The sequence below is a fragment of the Hypanus sabinus genome, chromosome 27 (genome assembly GCF_030144855.1).
Source record: "Hypanus sabinus isolate sHypSab1 chromosome 27, sHypSab1.hap1, whole genome shotgun sequence".
NCBI classification, from domain to species: domain Eukaryota; kingdom Metazoa; phylum Chordata; class Chondrichthyes; order Myliobatiformes; family Dasyatidae; genus Hypanus; species Hypanus sabinus.
Genome location: NC_082732.1, coordinates 38,563,455 through 38,585,492, shown reverse-complemented (window position 1 = coordinate 38,585,492; position 22,038 = coordinate 38,563,455). Strand labels below are relative to the sequence as shown.

At 37.5% G+C, this 22,038-nt stretch overlaps 1 protein-coding gene across 4 annotated transcripts in view; it reads left to right on the top strand.

The window, feature by feature from the left end:
• clstn1 (calsyntenin 1) overlaps positions 1 to 19,248 on the top strand; it is a 75,549-nt gene extending 56,301 nt beyond the window's left edge. For 2 of the 4 annotated variants that reach the window (XM_059952267.1, XM_059952266.1), the window contains 10 exons: positions 791 to 953; positions 3,547 to 3,597; positions 5,009 to 5,166; positions 8,647 to 8,795; positions 9,866 to 10,092; positions 12,131 to 12,301; positions 13,473 to 13,618; positions 13,895 to 14,030; positions 16,030 to 16,214; positions 16,360 to 19,248. In XM_059952267.1, the coding sequence (XP_059808250.1) occupies positions 791 to 953; positions 3,547 to 3,597; positions 5,009 to 5,166; positions 8,647 to 8,795; positions 9,866 to 10,092; positions 12,131 to 12,301; positions 13,473 to 13,618; positions 13,895 to 14,030; positions 16,030 to 16,214; positions 16,360 to 16,551 (1,578 nt within the window). In that variant the 3' untranslated portion in view covers positions 16,552 to 19,248. The remainder of the gene's footprint in view (positions 1 to 790; positions 954 to 3,546; positions 3,598 to 5,008; positions 5,167 to 8,646; positions 8,796 to 9,865; positions 10,093 to 12,130; positions 12,302 to 13,472; positions 13,619 to 13,894; positions 14,031 to 16,029; positions 16,215 to 16,359) is intronic. The other 2 variants (XM_059952269.1, XM_059952268.1) reach the window with 1 other exon arrangement.
• The last annotated feature ends 2,790 nt before the right edge of the window (positions 19,249 to 22,038 follow it).

Sequence of the window (22,038 nt, the reverse complement as noted above, 5' to 3'; positions counted from 1 at the left end):
TTCCTTTCCATGGTAGCTTTAAAGTTTCCTATATGAAATGAATTTTGAGTTATTCTAATCCTATTCCTGTTTGGCATTATCAGCAAAGTTAAATTGAGGGAGTCTGCTAAATCTGAAAAAATATTAAATATATTTATGTGATCTTCTGTGAGCTGAGGGCCAGATCCTTTACTCTGTTTAGCTGGATAAGTTTATCATTTAATTTATTGCATGCTCTATCAGAATATGTTGTACTCTGTAGTGTTATCGGTTAACATTCAGGCAAATTAAAAGAATGGATATATAATTTGTGAAGAATTTATTTAGATTTATCAAACTGAAGTTAAACCTGGGGGGGAGAGAGACGGGTGGAAGAAATAAAATAACACTTATTACTTAGAAACACGAGAATAAAATCTTATCACCTTCCAGCTAACATCCATCCTCTCTTCTTCCTCCCCTCCACTGCCACCTTTTTATTCTAGTGTCTTCTCCCTTCCTTCTCACTCCTGAAGAAGGTCCTTGGCCCAAAATGTCGACTGTTTATTCATTTCCATAGATGCTGCCTGACCTGCTGAGTTCCTCCAGTGTTTTGTGTGTGTTACTCTTAATATTTTTTTGCACTGGCATTATCAAAGGAATACATTTAAATAAATTTGCTTTGAAACTTTTGCAGCAAGCAGAATATTAATATTCTGTATGCAAATTGTTTAGTTTTCTGTGGAGCTAATAATGCAGGATCCATGAAAGGACATGGGATAATTAAATGGAAAATTAATAATAATTATTATTCTTTTCCTATATCCTGTAGGTGTGTGATAAAGAATGGCATCACTATGTACTAAATGTTGACATCCCCACTGTGGCCCTGTTTGTTGATGGAGTTGCACATGATCCATTCTTGGTTACTGAGGATTATCCATTGCACCATTCAAAGATTGAAACCCAGTTGGTGGTTGGAGCTTGCTGGCAAGGTAAAGTGTTATATAATGCAGCATGCTGTTTCTGGGGGGTTGTTGGCACTACAATAGGATCAGCTCCATATAATTAAAATTTATTTCATTCTCGGCTATTAATACAGAATGTAACAGTAACAGCAAAAAGCAAAATTATCAATACATAATTAAAAGGAATAAGATCAGTGAAAATTAACACATGCCCCTTGCTGTCACAACAGGATAAATTGGGGAAATACGGAAATGAGAAAGATCATTAATATTTTTAGTACTCAGAGAAAGAAGCTCAGTAAACCTGAGGAGAACTGTAGGTCAGGAATAAGTGAGAAGCTCACAGAACCAGCATTAGTAAGATGATGTCCAGAGTGGTTAACGGGACTGAAAGGCAATAAGTTGCCAGAACCTGATGGTCGGAACACCAGACACACAGTCATTTTCCAAAATTACAGTCAGATGCAGTCTCAACAGAATGAATGGATAATTTCATAGAGCATTGCAACTCAGAAACAGGCCCTTCAACCTATCTGTGCCAGTCTGGTCTTCTACCGAGTCCTATCTACCAGCACGCAGACCAAGTTTCTCCAAATCCTTCCCAGTTAATGTACCTCTCTTCGATGTTACAATTGAACCTTCACCTACCACTCTCGCCATCCTCTGAAGAAGTTTCTCCACAGATTCCCCTTAATATTTCACCTTTCCCTCTAAACCTGTGACATCTAGTTCTAGTCTTGCCCAACCTGAAGGGAAAACGCCTGCATGCACTTACTTTATCTGTACCCCTCATAAATTTGTATACCTCTAAGAGATTTTTTCTCATTCTCCTTTGCTTCAGGGAAAAAGCTATAACTTTCCCTATAACTATAAATTGAAGGTGAGCAGGGGAGTTCCCATCCTCCTGAGTGATGATTATCCTCTAAGTACATTGGTGGATTCCTTGCTGTGGGGATTTGTCACCTCCCTTACTATTCATAATGCGTCAACAATCTGATTGAAGAGATTGAATGTAATCTGACCCAGGTTATTCAAGATCTTAGTTTAGGTGTCAATGTGGCCTGAAGCGAATGTATTTAGGCTTCAAGGACAAAAGGGTCCTTAATGAGGTGAGACCCTGGTAGGTTGAATATAATGTGACAAACGTGAGGTTACCCAGCTTGTCAAGAACAAATTAATTGCTGATCAATTGAAAGACGGTGTTCAGAGGGACTCAAGTGTCCTTCTGCATGACACTGAAAATTATATCATCTTCCTGATTGCTTACTTTTTGTTGACCTCTATTGTGAAAGAACTTGAGTGCATGAGTAGTGACATTTGTGCTCCAATATGGGACCCTAGTACTTTGCTTTTGTTGCGTGAAAAGTTAAACAAACTTGCCTTATATTTTGAATTTAAAAGTATAAAAGTAATCTGATTAAAATTATTTTTATGGGGTTTTTCAGAGTTCTATGTGGGGTTGTGGTTCTACAAGCAGTATCTACAAACACAAAGCAAGAGGTTAGCCATTAGGATGTAAATGAATTTTCTTTAGAAGTGTTTCTGAATCACTGAATTTTTGTATCCAAGAGGGGTGTGGATGCTCACTCTCAGCATGTTCAATGCAGATTGATAGATAATCCTCATGATATTGCTGTAGCAGTGTAAGGAGCAGATGATAAACTTCATTCATGTTGTTTTAACGTACTTGTGAAAAAGTATTTTATTGTGTTTTACTGAATTCATCCATAAGTGCTTTGAAATACTGTGTGTGTGAATGTCATACAAAATTGAGGACCAGGCTCAAATATGATTGTTTTTCTCCCCTCCACCAACAAGACTGACCTGTTAACATTTGCTAAGCCTCCTGCTGTGTTTGTAGCGATAACTGGTTCTGTATGCCAGCATGATACTGCGTTCAGAAAACTGGGAATAAGGTTTCAGGAAAAGCGGTTGTGTGTACTTCAGTTTCATTTTACATATCTAATGGGAAACAATTGTAAATAAATTCTCATTAATTTAAGAAATCTTATATTTTTCTGAATATAAGATATATTTAGGAACACTTTAGCTGATCAGAAAATATGAGGGATAATATAAATTAATTAGAACTTGCATTCTAAATTAATGGAAAAGGTTCATTCAGAAATGGGTAAAGATACCTGGCATTGCAGTACAAGGCTATAGAGATGCATAATTAGGCTTGGATTTGTAGAATGAGAAGGTGATTTTCTGTCCAGCTGCTCATACTGGGTCATGGTTGGGAACAAGCTTGCGTCCCCTACACAGTCAAATGATCTGCCGTTTTTGTTATGCACTCTTGCATAAGAATGGCCACCTGGACAAGTTACTGGACATTGGTTGCTGCCTTTGGAGTTGTACCCCACCAAGAATGGTTCAGATATGGGCTGGAGTGAAAGGATGTACTTCAAGAAATGTTAAGATGTACTCAGACAACTAGATAAGTATTTCATGGGTGATCAAAGGAAGAAAACAGCAATTTTTATAATAAGTATTTTAGAATTGCTAGAACCTACTAGCTGAAGGATTTCTCCATTACTTTGACAACCTGCAGTTAGATTTCCCCATGGTCATTTCGTCCTTCACCGCAGTTCTTTTTTTCTGTCTTGCTTTTCCACAGAATATACAGGAAGCGAAAATGAAAATGAAACTGTGACTGAAGCCTATCCAGGTTCCTGGGGGTTTCCCTCCTGTTTAGTATACGTTCACAATTAGCATGAGAATGTTCTTTTTTTTATTCACTTTGGCTGCATCATCCCCTGCTTATTTCTGCATTGTGCTACCTAAATTTCTTTTCATCGAGGAGTGTGGGGTTATCGTGCATTCGGGGTTCATGTGTGCACGCTGTTTGACAGTGAGTTGGTTATTAAATTTATTGGCATTTCTATGAAATCTTAAGTAATGGGCTATTATTATAAAATGGACATTCCCATTTGGTACTTCAATTTTGTTTTAAAATTGCAGCATAATATTGTTTTGATCCTGTCATTTGCTACTTCGAGACTTTGGAAAACTGCTTTTGGAAACAGTTGTTGAATTCTAAGTATCCCCTCTTCAAAAGAATGTGTCAGCTTCATGAAGTTAGAATTACAGGCAACTATGCTTTGACTAACTTGAACTGAGAGGGGAAAAATATCTGTGGTTTTCTTTCAACATTCTCCTTAATTCTATTAATTCCCATATTCCAGGTGAATGTATTTGGAAAGGATTATACTTTAAATTCCACTTCACTTCCATGCAGTAACTCACTTGCCTTTGGCATTAGGGATAAGTAAATGTTCCCCAAATATTAAATAATCAAATACTTGTATATTGATATTCACATTTTATCTTGTATAGTAAGCGGAATAATTTTACAATTGGAGTTTTAGTGGAGAAAGTGCTTGAATTTTCTACCTACTTTGCCTTACTGATTATTTTCTGATCCACCATGTTTTCAAGCCTAGTGTGTCATTCCTTGCAAGCGATTTTTTTAGCATTGGGAATTTTCAAAGTCTAGTCCTTGCACACAGTGGAAGTGTGAGACAATTGAAGCTATTTGTGTGCACAAAGTATTTACAAGTAGCTAAGTATTGAGGCAATTTGTTACAAAGTTTGGTGGGAATGAGTGGGGATGGAGGAGAATGTTGATTATGGTCTGCTGTTTCAGTTGGGTAGAATTTTTAAACCTATTTTCCTGTCACCAGTTTACTTGAATTCGATTTGATATACATTGCAGCACAGACCATTGCCTGAATGGCCTTTATTCTGTATTATTTTCATTGTGTAAAGTTAGCAGCAACTTCAATCTAGTTAGTATTTGTGTGCCACCTCACTGACTTAAAGCTTGTGCAACTGTTCACCTCAGCCCATCCCCATTCCTTCCATCTTCATCAATTTTACCTGACTAAATGCTTTTTCCCAATCCATTTGCATGAGGGCAAGTTCCCTACTGCAAGTCATCATTATGCCCATGACAGCAAAGCTAACCGTGGTAAGAGTGGAAATTTCACTAACCTGCATGATTGCACGATAAGTAGAAGATTTGGAAGATTGCCAAGCATAATTCTAAAGCATATTTATTACCGTTTTTAATATGGCAGGAGGAGAAATCCGCATGGCTCAGTTTTTCCAAGGCAATCTAGCAGGTTTGACGATACAGAGTGGGAAAATTGAAAGCAAAAAGGTGATTGACTGCTTGTACACTTGCAAAGAAGGGCTGGATCTCTTGGAATCTGAGAATCTTGACAAAAGTGTGAAGGTAAGAGCATTAAAGATTATTTTCTTCACATTTAAGCATGTTTAGCTGTGTGTTCTTTTCATGATTTCTGCTCTGCAGTGTCAGGTCCTGATGTACTGCTTGCCCTAATGATAACATGAATAAAATTCTAGAGAAGCATGTGCCCACTTTGTCATTGCAAGACCATTGTTAGTGTTTAACCCAGGTGTTCAGAGAATAGGATAGATTTTGCTTTGAATCCATACTGGGGATTTTATTGCACCTATGTATACACATTCTGATGAGCATATTCAGATTTCCATTTTTCTATTATACAATCTACAAGTTTGCCTGTGGCATTTACTGGTCAGCTGATTCCATTGTTAGTGTTTAACCCAGGTGTTCAGAGAATAGGATAGATTTTGCTTTGAATCCATACTGGGGATTTTATTGCACCTATGTATACACATTCTGATGAACATATTCAGATTTCCATTTTTCTATTATACAATCTACAAGTTTGCCTGTGGCATTTACTGGTCAGCTGATTGTGATAACATTTGCACGAATTAATAGTTTAATTCCAACTGCTGGCCAAAATAATTTGGGATGTTGAAACTGTTTTAAAGTAGCAAAACTTTTTTTTTTCAATTTAAGATGAATTTTTTTATATCTCATTTATACAGATGACTTACTAGTGAGATGTCGTGGTGGACAGTGTAAATTATAGATTATGCCTTTGTGTAGCTCAACTCTACATGAAACTACTGAGCATACTGTTGTAGGAATCTACTGAGAGTGATATTTCAGATAGACTATTGAATATTAATATTGACCCAATGCCCTTGAATAATGGTTACTTAAAAGCAGTTATAAAAATAGCAGTTTTTTTCTGATAGTATGCTGCAAATATGATTATTAGTTAGGAGTTTCTGGTTACTGCTGGCTTCTGATAAAGGCAGAGGGCAACACTTATCTATTATCCAGTGATTGTTGACCACAATTGTGTTGAATTCATGACTGAACCAAGGTGTATCATTTTAGTCAAGGATTTTGTAAGGAGTTAAATCCTGTTTCCAAGACCCATGTCTCTGGCCTTCATTGCACTGGTACATAGTTTGTCCTGTGATGAATTAATCCCAGAGGTTACTCCTTCAGTTGAAGTTAATTTTGATCTCCTTTTTTTCCTTCATGTTCTTCAAACTGAAAACTGTCTATTATTCTGTTTTGTGATGGTTATTTTAATCTCTTGAATACCATACCACCAAATGAACATAAGAAATTCAGATGCTCTTTTATCTTAGAGCCACTTTCCTTTAACTCCATTCACCATGGTTTTCTTAAGGACAAAATGGCTATCAGTTTTTTGTCTCAATGTACTCAATTACTTGATCACCACTTCCCTACTGAGTAAAGAATTCTGAAGATCCATGACAGATTAGGGAAATAAATTTTCTTTAATCCAACTTGAATGGCTTTGACGCAAGGTACGGCAGATGCTGGAATCAGGAGCAATAACAAACCTGCTGAAAGAACTCAGTAGGTCAGGCAGCGTCTGTGGAGGGAAATGAAGGGTCTCTACTTGAAGTTTTGACTGTTTAGTGTGTCATTTTGTGCTTTGTTTTGAGAGTGTCCACTGTTTATAGATCACTCAGCTCAATAGAACTTCCTTTCCTGAGGTCAGATATGGGATTGAACTGGACAGTTTGCTTTATTGAGTAGTTATATTTCGTATTGATCTGACTGCACCTGGAATACTGTGCTTAAGCAAGGGAATGAAGCAAAGCTTCGCTCCTGGGCTCACAGGTCTGTCAAAACAGAGTACTGACCCAGCGTGATAAATCGCATAACAGATCAGCCATTTCAGAAATGCACTAGTGGTCCTTCCTTAATTTCCTGCTCTCAATTATTTTGTTTCTTTAGAAGAGTGTTCAAACCTGTGCGCAATTTTGCAAGTATGGTTTTACCAGAACAATATATATTCAGAGCAATAAACGCCAATGTAATGTTTGCGTATTTAATTGCTTGTAGCATTCTCATGTTAATTTTCAGCCATTGGTGTACAAGGGTTTCCCTGTTGCTAACGTATTTCAGGCTTTCAACATGGGGGGGTGGTATGAGTGTCCTATATTTATTTTCTACCACAGTAGATGATAGTGGATATTTTAACAGACCGCTATCTTTCCTGCCAGGAGACCTAGCCAATTTCTTTAATATGTTCTTGAACTCCCAAACCCCATCTGCATCCCCCTTGCATCTGGCACCTGGCTTTCCATCAACAGGAAATATGGAAATATGACATTTGGCTTCCTCAACCAAATCCTTGACATAGGATGTGAACAGCTGGAATCCCAGCCCTGATATCTATAGTATCCCACTGTTTACAACCTCTTAGTTAATTTTTCAATGATGTTTTGAGTTTGTTAATCCTCAGTTCACATCAAGACTCCTAGAAATCCAAATATGTTAGTGTTACCTATATATTTTTTTTTCTCTTTTGTAATTTAATTCACTCCAAGATAGATGAAAAGATCTGCATTGGAAGCTGAGAAATATAAAATAAGCCAGGGAGTGGTTAATGTGCCCCACTGAAGCCACGATTTTCTCCAGTTATCTGACTTGATAAATAGTGGGAAGAACAGTATTGCTAGTGAGCTGCACAGTTCTATGTGGTTAGTCTCTAATAGTACCTCTGTCATCCTTAAACTTGCCTGAGCCCCACTAAGCTCTTGGACAGTTGTATATTTTGTTTGTTTGTTTATTGATATACACTTAGAATAGACCCTTCCGGCTCTTTGAGCCGTGCCACCCAGCAATCCCCCAACTTAACCCTAGCCTAATCACGGGGCAATTTACAATGACCATTTAACCTACCATCATGTATACAAGTATGTGTGTCTTCCAGATTAGGTAAATACATTCAACCTCAAATTTTTAATGTTTCTTTGGAGCAATTAACTGAAGAAGAAAACCATCAAATTGTATGTGCCCAATAGTTGATGATTAGCTGCTGGGAGTTCAAATGTTGGCCTTATTTGAAAACTATTCTTTGTAATATATTTGGCCGTTATTACATAACATGCAGTGAAAAGGGCAAAATTTCACAATTCTGCTGAAGTATTGCTGGCATCTTTTCTATGCCCTCTTGTTTGAAGGGCACTGTCAGTAACAGTGATCAGAACCCATAAACCTTTTTAACAAAAATTAAGCTTTCCTCATCTGTAACATTTATTATAGATGTGATGGATCTGATTATTCTCCACATTGCAGTGAAATAGTTAACGGTCTTCACTGGAATTAGAAATGGGATATCGTGTTCAGGACGCAGATGGTGAATATGCTTTCCCTGCGTTTGGGTGCTAAATAGCTCTCTGTGGAGCCCTGTAGCCCAAAATACCATGGGGTTTTTTGGATCAGTAAATTTGGACTGGGCAAGCACATCTCAAATGGAACAGTGAAATATCCAGCTCATTTGGAAAACTGTTATGAACAAGATTGGAAAATGTTTGAATTTTTTTTTAGGTTCATTTCAATCCCACCCAGTCAGTGCTCAGCTTGGAGGGGAACGACATTGAAAGCTTTGATAAGAGTATACAGCACATGTCATATCTCAACTCTAGACAGTTCCCAACACCTGGAATCAGACGATTAAAAATCAGCACAACTGTGAAGTAAGTTGGAAAACTGAAATTATTTAATACAAACATTTATAATTTTGTCTTCAGTCTCCAGGGTGCCTGTCATAGGTTTTTATAGGATTTGACTTGGGTGTTGATCCACTAGGTATTTATGTATTTTAACTGCTAATGGTGTGTTTTAAAAAAAAAGCGCCAAGAAATTTTGTAAGCTTTTAATGTTCTCTAATACAGAACTTAAATGATATAAATGTATTGCAGTTTAGTTTAGGAAAACCACAAACTGCACACTTATTTTCAGTCTTTCTGATTAACATAATAATTTTATTTTTGCAATGTATATTGCCCGTGTAACCAAGTTCTGTATTCTAGATGATTTTGGGAGTGATCTTATATTGCAAGTAAATTGGGATGGTCGGAGGGAAGTAAATTCCAACAATGCAAGTTCCCCTGAGCTTGGCATTCTGTAGATTTCTATTTTCTACCACTTACCCAACCCACCTCTTAAGCAGGCCCTCATTCCAAATTGTGTTAACTCATAATGTATGATATTAGGATCAACACTGCACTGTTTCTACTTGCAACAAGTCTTAGAGTACTAGTCATTCAAGCACAAGAGTAGTAGTCATGAAACATCTCAAATCTGCCTGTCTCTCGTGCACCAAGCTGCAATATTAACCATTTGAAGGTGTGGTGGTATAATTGTATTTTAAGCTAAAGTTGGACCTGATTGCATATAAGAAAATTGAGATGCAGTCATTAGCATTTAGATCTTTAGTTCCATAACCTGTTTTTGGGCAACTGAATATAACAGTTAAAGGAGATGAACAATCTATTGCAGTTTGGCCATCTTGTTGCTTGGAACAAAATCTTTCTCCATGTGTGAAGGTCTTGTCCAATGGTTGTGACATTTTTGCATTTGACTTACAACGGTTTTTTAAAAGGAAATTTGAGGCTTTTTTGTGTTTGATAACTGCTCCCTGTTGTTTGGAGGGCTTCATGTATGGAGCCAATATGCTCGAAAGTCATATTGACACTTGGAAAATATGCAGATAGATGATTGGAAGCTAATATTCTTGAATTCTACACAATAAAATCTTTTCCAGGTGCTTCAATGAAGAGACTTGCATCACTATCCCAGACGTGGAGGGCTACGTAATGGTTCTTCAGCCAGACGAACCAAGAATCAGCCTGAGTGGTATTGATCACTTTGCACGTGCTGCCTCTGAATTTGAAAGTGATGAAGGTGTTCCACTGTTCCCAGAGCTGAAGGTTATTAGCACCATCACAAGAGAGGTCGAACCAGAAGGAGAGGATGAAGATGAATCAGCAGGTAAATGCCCCAATGACTTTAAAGTTTCATATTCTAAATTGCTGTGATACTGATTTTTAGTTTGCCCTTTCATACCTTTTCAGTATAGAATGATCAATCAGACAACAGGATACTATTAGAGTAGCACTGGCATCAGTTACTGGTATATTTATGCACAGATTCACTTCATTAAATCACTGCCCTCAGATCACCCTGGTTGTCATAATACAGTTTATCACTAGGGTTTAGGGAAAATTATTTCTACTGTTCATCCCATCTCTACTAGGGTTTAGAAAAAAAAATCCTTTTCTTTGTCCTTCTCCATGTAAAGAGCATTGTGATTTTAGTAGGGTTTATTGTTGCCACATGTACCAAGACACAGTGAAAAGCTTGTCTTGCGTACTGTTTATACAGATCAAATCATTATATAATGCTAGAATAAGTTAAACAATAACAACGCAAATCAAAGCGTAAAAGCTACCGAAAAAGTGTGGTGCAGGTAAACGAAAAAGTGCCTCAAGGCCTTGGTTAGAAGAATGGAACAGGTTGGTCTGGATTTATAGTACTATGAAACAACTTGTTCACCCTGCAACTCCCTTCTAGCATCTCGCACAGCTTGCTGAGTTTTGGAATATCAGTGTGCTCAACTTTGGTGTCTTGAGGCAGCACAGAGTGTCCATTGTGTCAATGATAAGAAAGGTCAAGAAATTAATAGAATTGAACAATTTTCATTGAAATGTAAAAATGCAAAAATAAATTGGATGTTAATCATGAGGGATGGAATTAAGAGACCAACAATATAGATCAAACATTTTCAACAGAAGTCTCCAAATATGGGAAAGTAATTTTCAGGGCTGAAAAGGATTTTCGAAGGTCATTATCAATTGCCTTACCATTTAAGTGCTTGCTTACTGCACTTGGGTAGAGAATTCCAAAGATATGCAGATATTTCTGCCACCTCTTAGTAGTAGGCTGTTTAATTTGAGAATGCGACATCTAGGTCTGGATATTCCTGTCAGAGTGACATAACAGTGTATTTACCCCATCACACCCATTTCTGCTTATGGCAAGTTTACTGAAGAACTGCAGAGTTGAATACACATAAGTTTGCTCCTGTTTTGATTCAAAGTATATCGGTGAAGGTGGTGTAGAGTTTCTTGCAGCAGCTTAGAATTCTGCATTTAAATGTGCACATTCATTCATTGGATATCATTGTCCAACAATGCTGAAATCTTAATTACTATTACAGAAACTTGGCCTGTCTTCTCTATCTTCTCTAGCAAAGGAGAAGGCAAAACACAGTAATTAAGACGTTTAAAATCTGAAATTAAAACAAACTGCTTAAAATACTTAGTAGGGTTAGTCAGCATCCATGGAGAGTAGGACGATTCCTATTTTAGGTTGACTGCCTTTCATCGGAAAAGAAAAGAAGACTTGGTGCAGTGTAGTCCAGTTGCACAGCCAGTACTGGGAACAAATAATATTATGTATTGAAAGAAAAGGCAGGAATTAATGTTGCACTAAATGTTTAGATATTACTTTGATCTTAAAGCTGGTAATCATTGTTCATCATTTAAAGACTAAGACATAGGAGCAGAATTAGAACATTCGACACATTGAGTCTGCTCTGCCATTCCTTCGTGTCTGTTACTGTTATCCCCGTCAACCTCTGCTTTAAATATACCCAGTGATGTGTCCTCCACAACTGTCTGTGGCATTGAATTCCCCAGATTTCACTACCCTCTGGCTAAAGAAATTCTTCTTCATTTCTGTTCTAAAGAAACATCCTTGTATTCTGAGGCTTGAATACCCCACTATAGGCAATATCATCTTCACGTCCACTCCATCTAGGCCTTTCAATATTTGATAAGTAAGATATGTTAATGAAATCTATAACTGAGAGATCAATTTGTATATCTAAACTTCAACTTTTTGTATTGGTATACAATTTAGTTCAACCTGATTTTTATTTGTTGCTGAACTACAGAAAATTGTTGAATTAACAGTGACCCTTTATTTATATTGAACTAATTTGTCTTTATGGCTATATTCTATCTAGTCCAAGAGTCTGTGATATCTGAAGAAATAATGCACAATCTCGATATGTGTGAGATTTCGGTTCTTGGTGATGAGCTGAATGCAGAACAGGAAAGTTTTGATGTTGATCAGTCCCAACTTCGACAGAGGGGTATGGAAGTGAGTAACTCTTCAACTGGCATGACCATCACAGGTGAGTTGTAAAGTGCTGGAAGCTAATATTCTCTGAGTATGAGTTGTCATCAGATGGAGGCATATATGTTTTTGAATGGTTCTCCCCTTCCCCACAACCCCAGTGGCTAGTGGGGTTGTCTGCAATTCTTGTGTAATTAAAAATATTTTCTGCACTATTTAGGGGAATTTAACTTGTCCTTCAGAAGTTGGTGATTAGCTCCAAGGAAATGACCAGATTTACAGGGAGTTTCAGAGGTTATCTATGAAGACTGGGGACATATTTTTGGGACATGCTCCCAAAAGATACTTAAGCTAATCTCCTGTTTGCCAAAATGGTGATATACTAATGGACAACTTGAGGTATCATATTCTAAATTGTGATCATATTCTAAAGCAATCATTGGGATACAATAATTACTGTTCAGTTTACCCTCTCCTGCCTATTTAGTGTGTAATAGTCAACCAACCAGCAAGATACTGTAAGATTATCACTGACAGCACTTACTGGTGTATTTCTGCCCGGGAAAAGAGCAGGCCAGGTTTGCAAATGATGCAAGTTAACTTGAGTTACAAAAGTATTCATGCACATTTCTCCATTGGGAAGAGGAAAATAAAACAATGGGATATCGTGTTGCCAAGAACTATTCATTAATGTCTACTGGAAGAGTGTATATGGTGTCAGGAAATACACTGAGTCAAATCTCAATTGTACAATGTGCATCTCTTGTTTGATTATGCCAAATCAGTATTGAGATGACCTGTGAGGCTAAACTGGAGAGATATTTGGATCTGAGGAATTTTTTGGTCTCACCCAACCATTTTAACTATAATAAGCTATAAGTACCTGATTTCATTTGTACAAGAAGTTGACTTTTTTAGTACAGTCCATGATCTGTCTATATTCTGTTCAGCAGCTTGTTAAGATTGAAGTTGATTGTTTTATTTTTTCTCTTGTTACTAAGTCTTGCTGTTGTTGCAAGAGTCATTACTTGCAGCAACATTTATTTAATAATAAATAATAACTATAACCATCTTCCATTGCCCAAATGATATTGGTAATATTACCACCACTGTCCTCTCACAAAGTAACTAATGGATCAAAGCTAAGATCCTTCTTGATCTTCTGCCTTGCAAGAGTTTTTGAAATAAATCCTAATACAAAACATTGCTTGAAATCTCATCTTGTATAGGTGTTGATACAATGTCAAATTATGAGGAGATGCTGCATTTGATTCGCTATCGAAACTGGAACAGCGAATCGCTGTTTGAAAGGAAATTTAAACTAATTTGCTCAGAATTAAATGGACGCTACTCCAGTAATGAGTTCACCGTTGAGGTATGTGGAAATTGAAACTTTGCTGAAAAAATCTGCAAATATTTATAAAGGATTACATTACAATTTTGCAATTCAAGTGTAAAATTATCGGATGATCAGGAGATAACATCTCAACATTCTTTGTAAGAGTCATCATTCACATTTGTACTCGTATTTTGGTCTCATTAGAGTCCCTATTTATAAAATCTGAAACATATCCAAAAATGTACAAAATTATCATTCTATACAGTTCTAATTTGACATGAATATTAACTGGGATTTGTATATGATTTTCAGGTCAATGTCATTCACACCGCTAATCGAGTAGAGCATCCCAACCATGTAGTGGTACAACCAGAGTTTGTTCATCCAGTTCATCATTCTTCAGTTGACTTATCCGGACATAACCTTGCAAATCCACATCCATCCACAGGTACGCAAAATTTCAGTTTTCAAAATACCCGTATATATAGAAAAGATCCTCATTAATAATAAGATCAATCTTCCAACTATCAATTTTTGAGTTTTTGTCTATTGAGATACATTCCTTTGTTAACTTTATTGTCACCAAACAATTGATACTAGAGCATATAATCATCACAGCGATATTTGATTCTGCGCTTTGCGCTCCCTGAAGTACAAATCGAAGTAAATATAATAAAATTTTAAATTATAAATCATAATTAGAAAATAGAAAAGGAAAAATATGGTAGTGCAAGTCAGGTCCGAATATTTGAAAGGTACGGCCCAGATCCAGGTCAGGATCCGTTCAGCAGTCTTATCACAGTTGGAAAGAAGCTGTTCCCAAATCTGGCTGTACGAATCTTCAAGCTCTTGAACCTTCTCCCGGAGGGAAGGGGGACAAAAATTGTGTTGGCTGGGTGGGTCGTGTCCTTGATTATCCTGGCAGCACTGCTCCGGCAGCGTGCGGTGTAAAGTGAATCCAAGGATGGAAGATTGGTTTGTGTGATATGCTGGGCAATGTTCACGATCTTCTGCAGCTTCTTCCCGTCTTGGACAGGACAACTTCCATACCAGGTGGTGATCCACCCTAGAAGAATGCTTTCTACGGTGCATCTATAAAAATTAGTGAGGGTTTTAGGGGACAGGCCAAATTTCTTCAGCTTTCTCTGGAAGTAAAGGTGCTGGTGGGCCACCTTAACTATTAATTAGTTAATAACAAAAATTTGGCCAAATGCTGTTCCTTTCCAATCTGACCTGGTCTTGAATACTTTGAAATAATTCAGCCAATGTGGCTTTAGATGAGTTTGTGTACAATACAGCCATAAAGGCATGTGCTTGGAAGTAGACTAATTTGGTTATCTATATGCTTATGATTTTTTTTTAAAGTTTTAGATCACAGTCCAATATTTCTGTGCTCTTCCATTAAGACTGAATTATCTGCTATGAGACGGATGCCTATTGTTCTGCAATTTGGCTGTATGTATGGTTTAGATCATAAAACTTGGAGCAGAATTAGGCCATTCATCCCATTAAGTTTGTTCTGTCATTCCACCATGGCTGATTTTATCATACCCCTTGGCCCCATTCTCATGCCTTCTCCCCATAGCATTTGATGCCCTTATTAATTGAGAACCTATCATGTCTGCTTTAAGTATACCCAGTGACTTGGCCTTTTGTGGCAATGAATTCCACAGATTCGCCACCCTCTGACTAAGAAATTCCTCCTCATCTCTGTTCTAAAGGGACATCCTTGTGTTCTGAGGCTGTGCCCTCTGATTCTAGATCCTCCCACTATAGGAAACATCCTCTCCATGTCCATTTTTCTCGGCCTTTCAATATTCGATAGGTTTCAATGAAAATCTCCCTTCAATTTTTATCAGCGAGTATAAGCCCAGAGCTTTCAAATGCTCTTCATACGTTAACTCTTTCATTCCCGATATCATTCTTGTGAACCACCTCCAGACCCTCTCCAATGCCAACACAGCCTTTCCAAGATGAGGGGCCCAAAACTGCACCACATTCCAAATGCAGTCTACAAGACATCTGTTGGCTTATGTTGAGCAATATGTAATCCATTCTTGAAATTAATGCTACAGAAGAAGTAATTCAGTCCAATGCAGAGCCCTCTGGGCAATCGGTCTTTGTCTTTAGACCTATTTAATCACTCTGCAGATGTAAAATTCTTTAATGAATGGTCTGGAAGAAGTCAGCAATGCTTTTTATTTTGGGGAGGGATGTTGGCAGGAGCCAGTGCTAATGGTGATAAGTGCCAGCTGTTAAGTTTTAAATCTCATTAACTGGGTGTTAAAATATAGCCAGTGTAGTTTGATATAAGTGAAGCAGGAGAAATGTGATCCAAGCAAGTTGTCGTCCTTTCAAAGTTGTTTTTAATGAAAGCAAGTACACATATTCTTGCCCTGTAAATTGATGCCTTAAGTTTAAAAAAAAAACACACCTTTATTTTGAAGTTGTGCCTGGTGCAGCTACAGTCGTTATCGTTGTCTGTGTCAGTTTCCTGGTCTTCATGATTATCCTTGGGGTTTTCCGAATCCGTGCTGCACATCAGCGGACGATACGGGATCAGGAGAATGGGAAAGAGAATGAGATGGACTGGGATGATTCAGCTCTGACAATTACAGTGAACCCCATGGAGGTAAATAGTTAAACTCAAATCTTCTTTTAAATTGCCAATTATCTCCCACCCAGGAAAATTGTGGTACATTGTAGGTGTAATTTTGAAGAGGCTTGACAGCTCATTAATTTGCTTCTCATAATAAACTATTGCATTGCCTCACTAGACGTACGAGGACCAGCATAGTAGCGAAGAGGAGGAGGAGGAAGAGGAGGAAGAAAGTGAGGAAGGTGATGAAGAAGATGACATTACCAGTGCAGAGTCTGAAAGCAGTGAAGAAGAGGGTGAGCAGGAAGATCATCAGAATGTAAACCGACAACAGCAACTTGAATGGGATGACTCAACTCTTACCTATTGATTTTCCTGCTGTTACTTCGTGCTGTTGGAGACTCAGTTGCCCACTCCATCTTAGCTAAGGAACCATCTTGCACTTTTTTCTTGTCATCTGATGAATGACTCTAGCTAGACAATATACATGATTTTCAGGACTCTTTTTGCTCTAAGAGGCAGCTTTGCTATTTTCAGTTTTTTTGTGGAAAGAGGAAAAATTGCATTGAGTAGCGTTTAAAGTTGCTTGGTTCTGACCTGGTCATAATTTTTTTTTCTGGTGCATGTGGAAAAAAATTGAGGAGGTCAATTTATGTAGAAGAATAACAAGATTTTTAATATTTTGTAAATATATTGAAATTATGTAATTAATGTCATGGTAGTGAAATATTGGACAAAGAGTTAAAGCATACATTTAAAGAGACAGTATCTTTTTTTTAATATTGGCCTTTTGAAGTTCTATGTCAAATTTGTTCTAACTCTGTAATTAAAATGTGCTTAGTTTAATTATGGTCATCCTTACTGATGCTACCTGAAATACTTCTGCTGTAATTGTCTTCAACAGTAAAGCTGACGTAAGGGAGAAAATAGTTTAAAACAATTTTAGCTGCTTATCCTGCATTAATCTGTAGGTAGGCATTTAAACAGTGACCTTTTGGCGTACAACTCTACAAATTTTATTTCATTGTTTTAAAAATTAAATCAATATACAATTGTTGACTCTGTAACAGTTTGACTTTGCATTAAGTATCAGAAACCGGCTTTGTGTTGATTAAGCAAAGGTAATACTGTCTTTTTAAAGCAGAGTATTTAATGGAAGTGATGGATTCAACAAAACCAAGGACTTGATATGCTTGCTTTGAGAACCATCCCTGTTGGATCAATGCACAAAGTAACTACCAATAGTTCTGTACATTGAATTGTACTGTAGTTTTAAACTATTTGTTTACATTTAGTAAACTTTGCTTTCTCCTTGTAATATTGTAGTTGAACTGTACAAAGAAATTGGCTCATATTTGTGAATCAAATGTTTTGGTGATTTTAAAACAGTGCTCTGCCTCCATGTTTTTTTAAATGAATTGTTAACTGATGTGCAAGGACATTTGCCAGAATGGTACTAAAATATGCAGCTTTAGTGACGTGCGCAGGGCAGGCTTGGCTGGATGGACAAAAGGGGGAATTGGAAAAGATGTTTCGGGAGTGTTTGTAGTCAGTGATGAGCAAGATTATGGCTGTTGAAGGTTTTGTTTTATAAGATGGGGTTTTTTTTTGTGACTGGTAATGCATTAATAGTTGGAGCAAATGAGATGAATTTAGCTTCTGTAAGGGAAGAAGCAAGGCCTGGAGGGAATGGAAAGAAATAGCTGTTCTGTGCTCTTACAGACTCCCCCTTTCCTTAGAAGTAAGATTCTTAGAATTGCAAAAGTCCTTTGAGAATGAAAACTCCAATTCTGAAGATGTCTGAATCTAGGGAGTGCTTATTTGAGATTGCTTGGAATGCCCACAGCATTTTCAGCATCACATAAGCATGGTGTGAGTTTTTCAATTTTGTGTTACTTAGGGTAATCCTTGGAAATTGGAAGTGTATAACAAGGTACATTATTGGGTGTAGAGAATCTGTTTAAACATTATTTATGATATTAAAGCATCGTGGAAAGGCTAGCATCCCACAAACATCTAAGTGGGATTTAAATCGCATCTGCATGAATGACAAACTCACTAAATATTCCTGGTTTTAATGGCTAATAAATAAGTCATTACACTGGTTAAAAGTGAAAATGCAGCTCTTTTACAAAGGCTTTTATTGAAATATTATTTCATCATTTTGGTGAGCATTCCAAGCACCTGTCTGGCTTTGTAACCAATAAAAATCCATGATTACCCTTTGGAAGAATGTCTCTGGTTTTAACTTGGAGAATTGGTGTTGATGGGTTAATTGGGGGAGTTTCACACCAGCATATTAACCAGTGATCCAGGAGCATTTTTTATCACTAGCTGAAAAAATATACATTTGCATGCTGCTAAATTAGTGATCTGTTAGTGGTTAAAGATGAAATTTTAGCTTTAAGTCTGGAATGATACTTGTTTTGAAATGGATTTAAGAACACTAAGTTCTATCAATCATGATTCTCCTAAATCCTTTGCCATGTAGCTTGTAATTCTGTGCCATGGCCACAGCAATCACCTGAAACCAGGTTTGCTTTTCCTTTTGTTGCATCTTCTTTTGTTCTTTGGGTCAGGATCTGTCTTGGCCACAAGTGTGTAATTTAAACTGGATCGAGATGAGCAGGTTGGGAGTGCCTTGACTTTCGCAAATAGCATAACTTAATGATGTACATCTAGGAAGTGGAATAGTCTAAATTTTTTTTTAACTTTAAATTATAGATTTCCTAACAGTGGGGGAATATGGTTTTACTTGATTCTCTTTTCGTCAAGTTTTTTTTTAAATGTGCTAGTTTTTTTTTCATGGTGGAAAAGTAAATTCTACATTATGTATTTGTCTGACATGGGTGTCTTGTGTTCATGTGTAAGAGACTTGAAGTCTATCCATTTATTGTCATCGTAGATAATGTATTAGACATAAAGGCTATCATGTTAAAAGCTAACAATGGTGTAATCATGTTATAAATTGTATGTAGCCAATATGGGTATTACTTACAGATATGTATATGATAGGTCGATCTGAAGTCTTTGAGCTACAATAAATTTCCAGCCCTAAACTCTACAATATCGTCCAGCATGTTTTAATGGGTTCTTAGTGTGCAATTACTTGGGGTGATGAAGCTTGCTGCCTGAAGCAGTGCGGTGTCAAATAAAAAAAATCTTAAAATCTGTGTTTGTTGTCTTAGTGCTTGCGTAAAATGGCTAAAACAATGCTTTGGTACGTTGGCCCAATATTTATGCCCACCAGACCTACAGTTGACCAGTTCCACAGCTGTGACCTTGCACAAAGAAGCTAGTTCTGGCCCAAAATCAGATTTATTTTCATTAAAATATAGGTCATGAAGTATGTTGTTTTGCAGCAGCAGTACGGACATAAAAATTACTGCAAGTTACAATAAGAAACCCATAAATAGTGCAAAAAGAGCAAAATAGTGTGATATTGTCATGGACTATTCAGAAATCTGTTGGCAGAGGGGAGGAAGCTGTTCCTAAAACAGTGAGTATATCCTCCAGCTCCTGTATTTTATCTCTGATGTTAGTAATGAGAAGAGGACATGTTCTGTACATTGAGGGTTCTTGATGATTGCAACCCTCTGCAGTTTTTTTCTGACCCTGTGAATTGGAGCCTCCATACCAGACAGTGATGCAACCAGTCAGAATGCTCTCCACAGTACATCTGCAGAAATTTGCTGTAGTCTTTGGTGACATACCAAATCACCTCAAACTTGTGATGAATTAAAGCCGCTAGCGTGCCTTCTTAGTGTTTGCAACGATATCTTAGGCAAAGTCTTGCTGATTATAACTGCACTGAAAGCTGGTGAAGCCACATCACCAGTTGAATTAGCAGCAAACCTTGAATATTTCTGAAAAAAGATCTAGTGCTTTCCTGGCGTATGTCAAGAATAAACTTTTCTTGGGTTTCCAGCCAGGTACAGGTATTGATTTTAAACGATGCTTTGATGACAAACTGCCATCTTCATCAGGGACGATGCGTGGCCATGTCTAGTCCAATGATATTTATACCCTCGTCACCCGTCCCTCCTGATTAGTTAGTCTTCATCCAGTCAGGTTTCTGCTGTCCCATCTTGTTTACAATCTTCCAGTTCATTCTTGGAGCAAGACCTTCATCTTTATTAAAATTCTTTTCCTCTAATTTTATTTCAATGGCTTCCTGAACCAGGCAATCCCAAAGCCTATTGGCATGACACAGTAGTTTTGTGTTGTCAAAGTCAATCCTATGGCCATTGCGAATGCAATGTTCTGCTGCTGCCGATTTCTTTGGTTAACCCAAACGGATGCACCTGTGCTCCTTGATGTGGTTTTTCACAGTGCGTCTGCTCATTGCAGTCACAATGGCCATAGGATTGACTTCAGCACAAAACTACTGTGCTGCACCAATGATTTTTGGTTCCGCCTGGTGAAGGAAGCCATTGAGGTAAAACCAGAGGAAAAGAATTTTAACAAAAATGAAGGTCTAGCGTTAAGAAAGAACTAAAATTCAATTGTGGAGCAATGGAAACCTGACTGGATGAGAGCTAACCAATCAAGAGGGATGGAATACATGGTTATAAATACCACCAGACTAGACCTTCCCAGGCATCATCCCTGATGAAGATGGCAGTTAGTCATTGAAATGTTGGTTAAAATCGATACCTGGATGGAAGCCTGAGAAGAGTCTATTCTTGAATATTTCTATTCAAATTAGTAAGTCAACTAACTGTACTTTCAAGAAAGTAGGATGTTCAGTTGAAAGATAACATTAAAGCAGTTAAATATTTAAATTCACATGAAATTATTAATCATTCGTTATATATTGCTTCCATTTCAAAGTAACACAAATTGCTGCAGCAAGTCAGGCAGCATCTATAGAGAGGAATAAATAGTTGACATTTCAGGCTGAGGCCCTTCATCAGGACTGGAAAGAGGAGGTGTTAGGTGAAGCTAGGTAGTGGAGAAGGAGGGTGAATTAGGGGTGGGGAAGATGCTATGTGGAAAAGATAAAGGGCTGAAGAAGAAATCTGATAGAAGAGAGTAGACCAAGGGACATAAGAGAAAGAGGCAGAGCAGTTTTGATGGGGCAAGTGGCCTAATTCTTCTCCTGTGTCTTGTGGTCTTATTTAAGCACTGTATGTGAAGGTATATTTTTTTGGGTTGTATTGACTTTCCTAATATTCTCCTGTGAAATTTGATGGCGGTGGTAACAAAACTTTAAATTAGTAAAGGAGATTCTGCAGAGAAACCTGCACAAAATGCTGGAGAAACTCAACAGATCGACCAGCATCTGTGGGGAGGAATGAACAATCAACATTTTGGACTGAGACCCTTCATCAGGTCTCAGCATTTCTATTTAAAATGTACATGTGCTGAGTCTAAAATAGAAATTGGCTCAGCAATCAAGCTGGGAAGCTTCAGATTTGTGCTCCCACTGAAATACACTCAGTGTTAGGTACCTACTGTACACCAAATAAAGTGGCCACTGAGTGTATGTTTGTGATCATCTGCTGCTGTACCCATCTACTTCGAGGTTCAACATGTGCATTCAGAGATGCTCTTCTGTACAGCTGATGTATCGTGGTTGAGTTGCTATCACCTTCCTATCAGCTTGAGCCAGTCTGGCCATTCTCTTCTGACCTCTCATTAACAAGACACTTTCACCTGGGTATTTTTTTTTGATTTTCATACCATTTTCTGTGAACTCTAGACATGAAAATCCCAGGAGATCAGTTTCTGAGATACTTAAACTGTCCCATCTGGCACCAACAATCATTCCAAGGTTGATATCACTTAAATCACATTTCTTACACATTCTAACGTTGGGTCTGAACAACAACTGAACCTCTTAACCGTGTCTGCA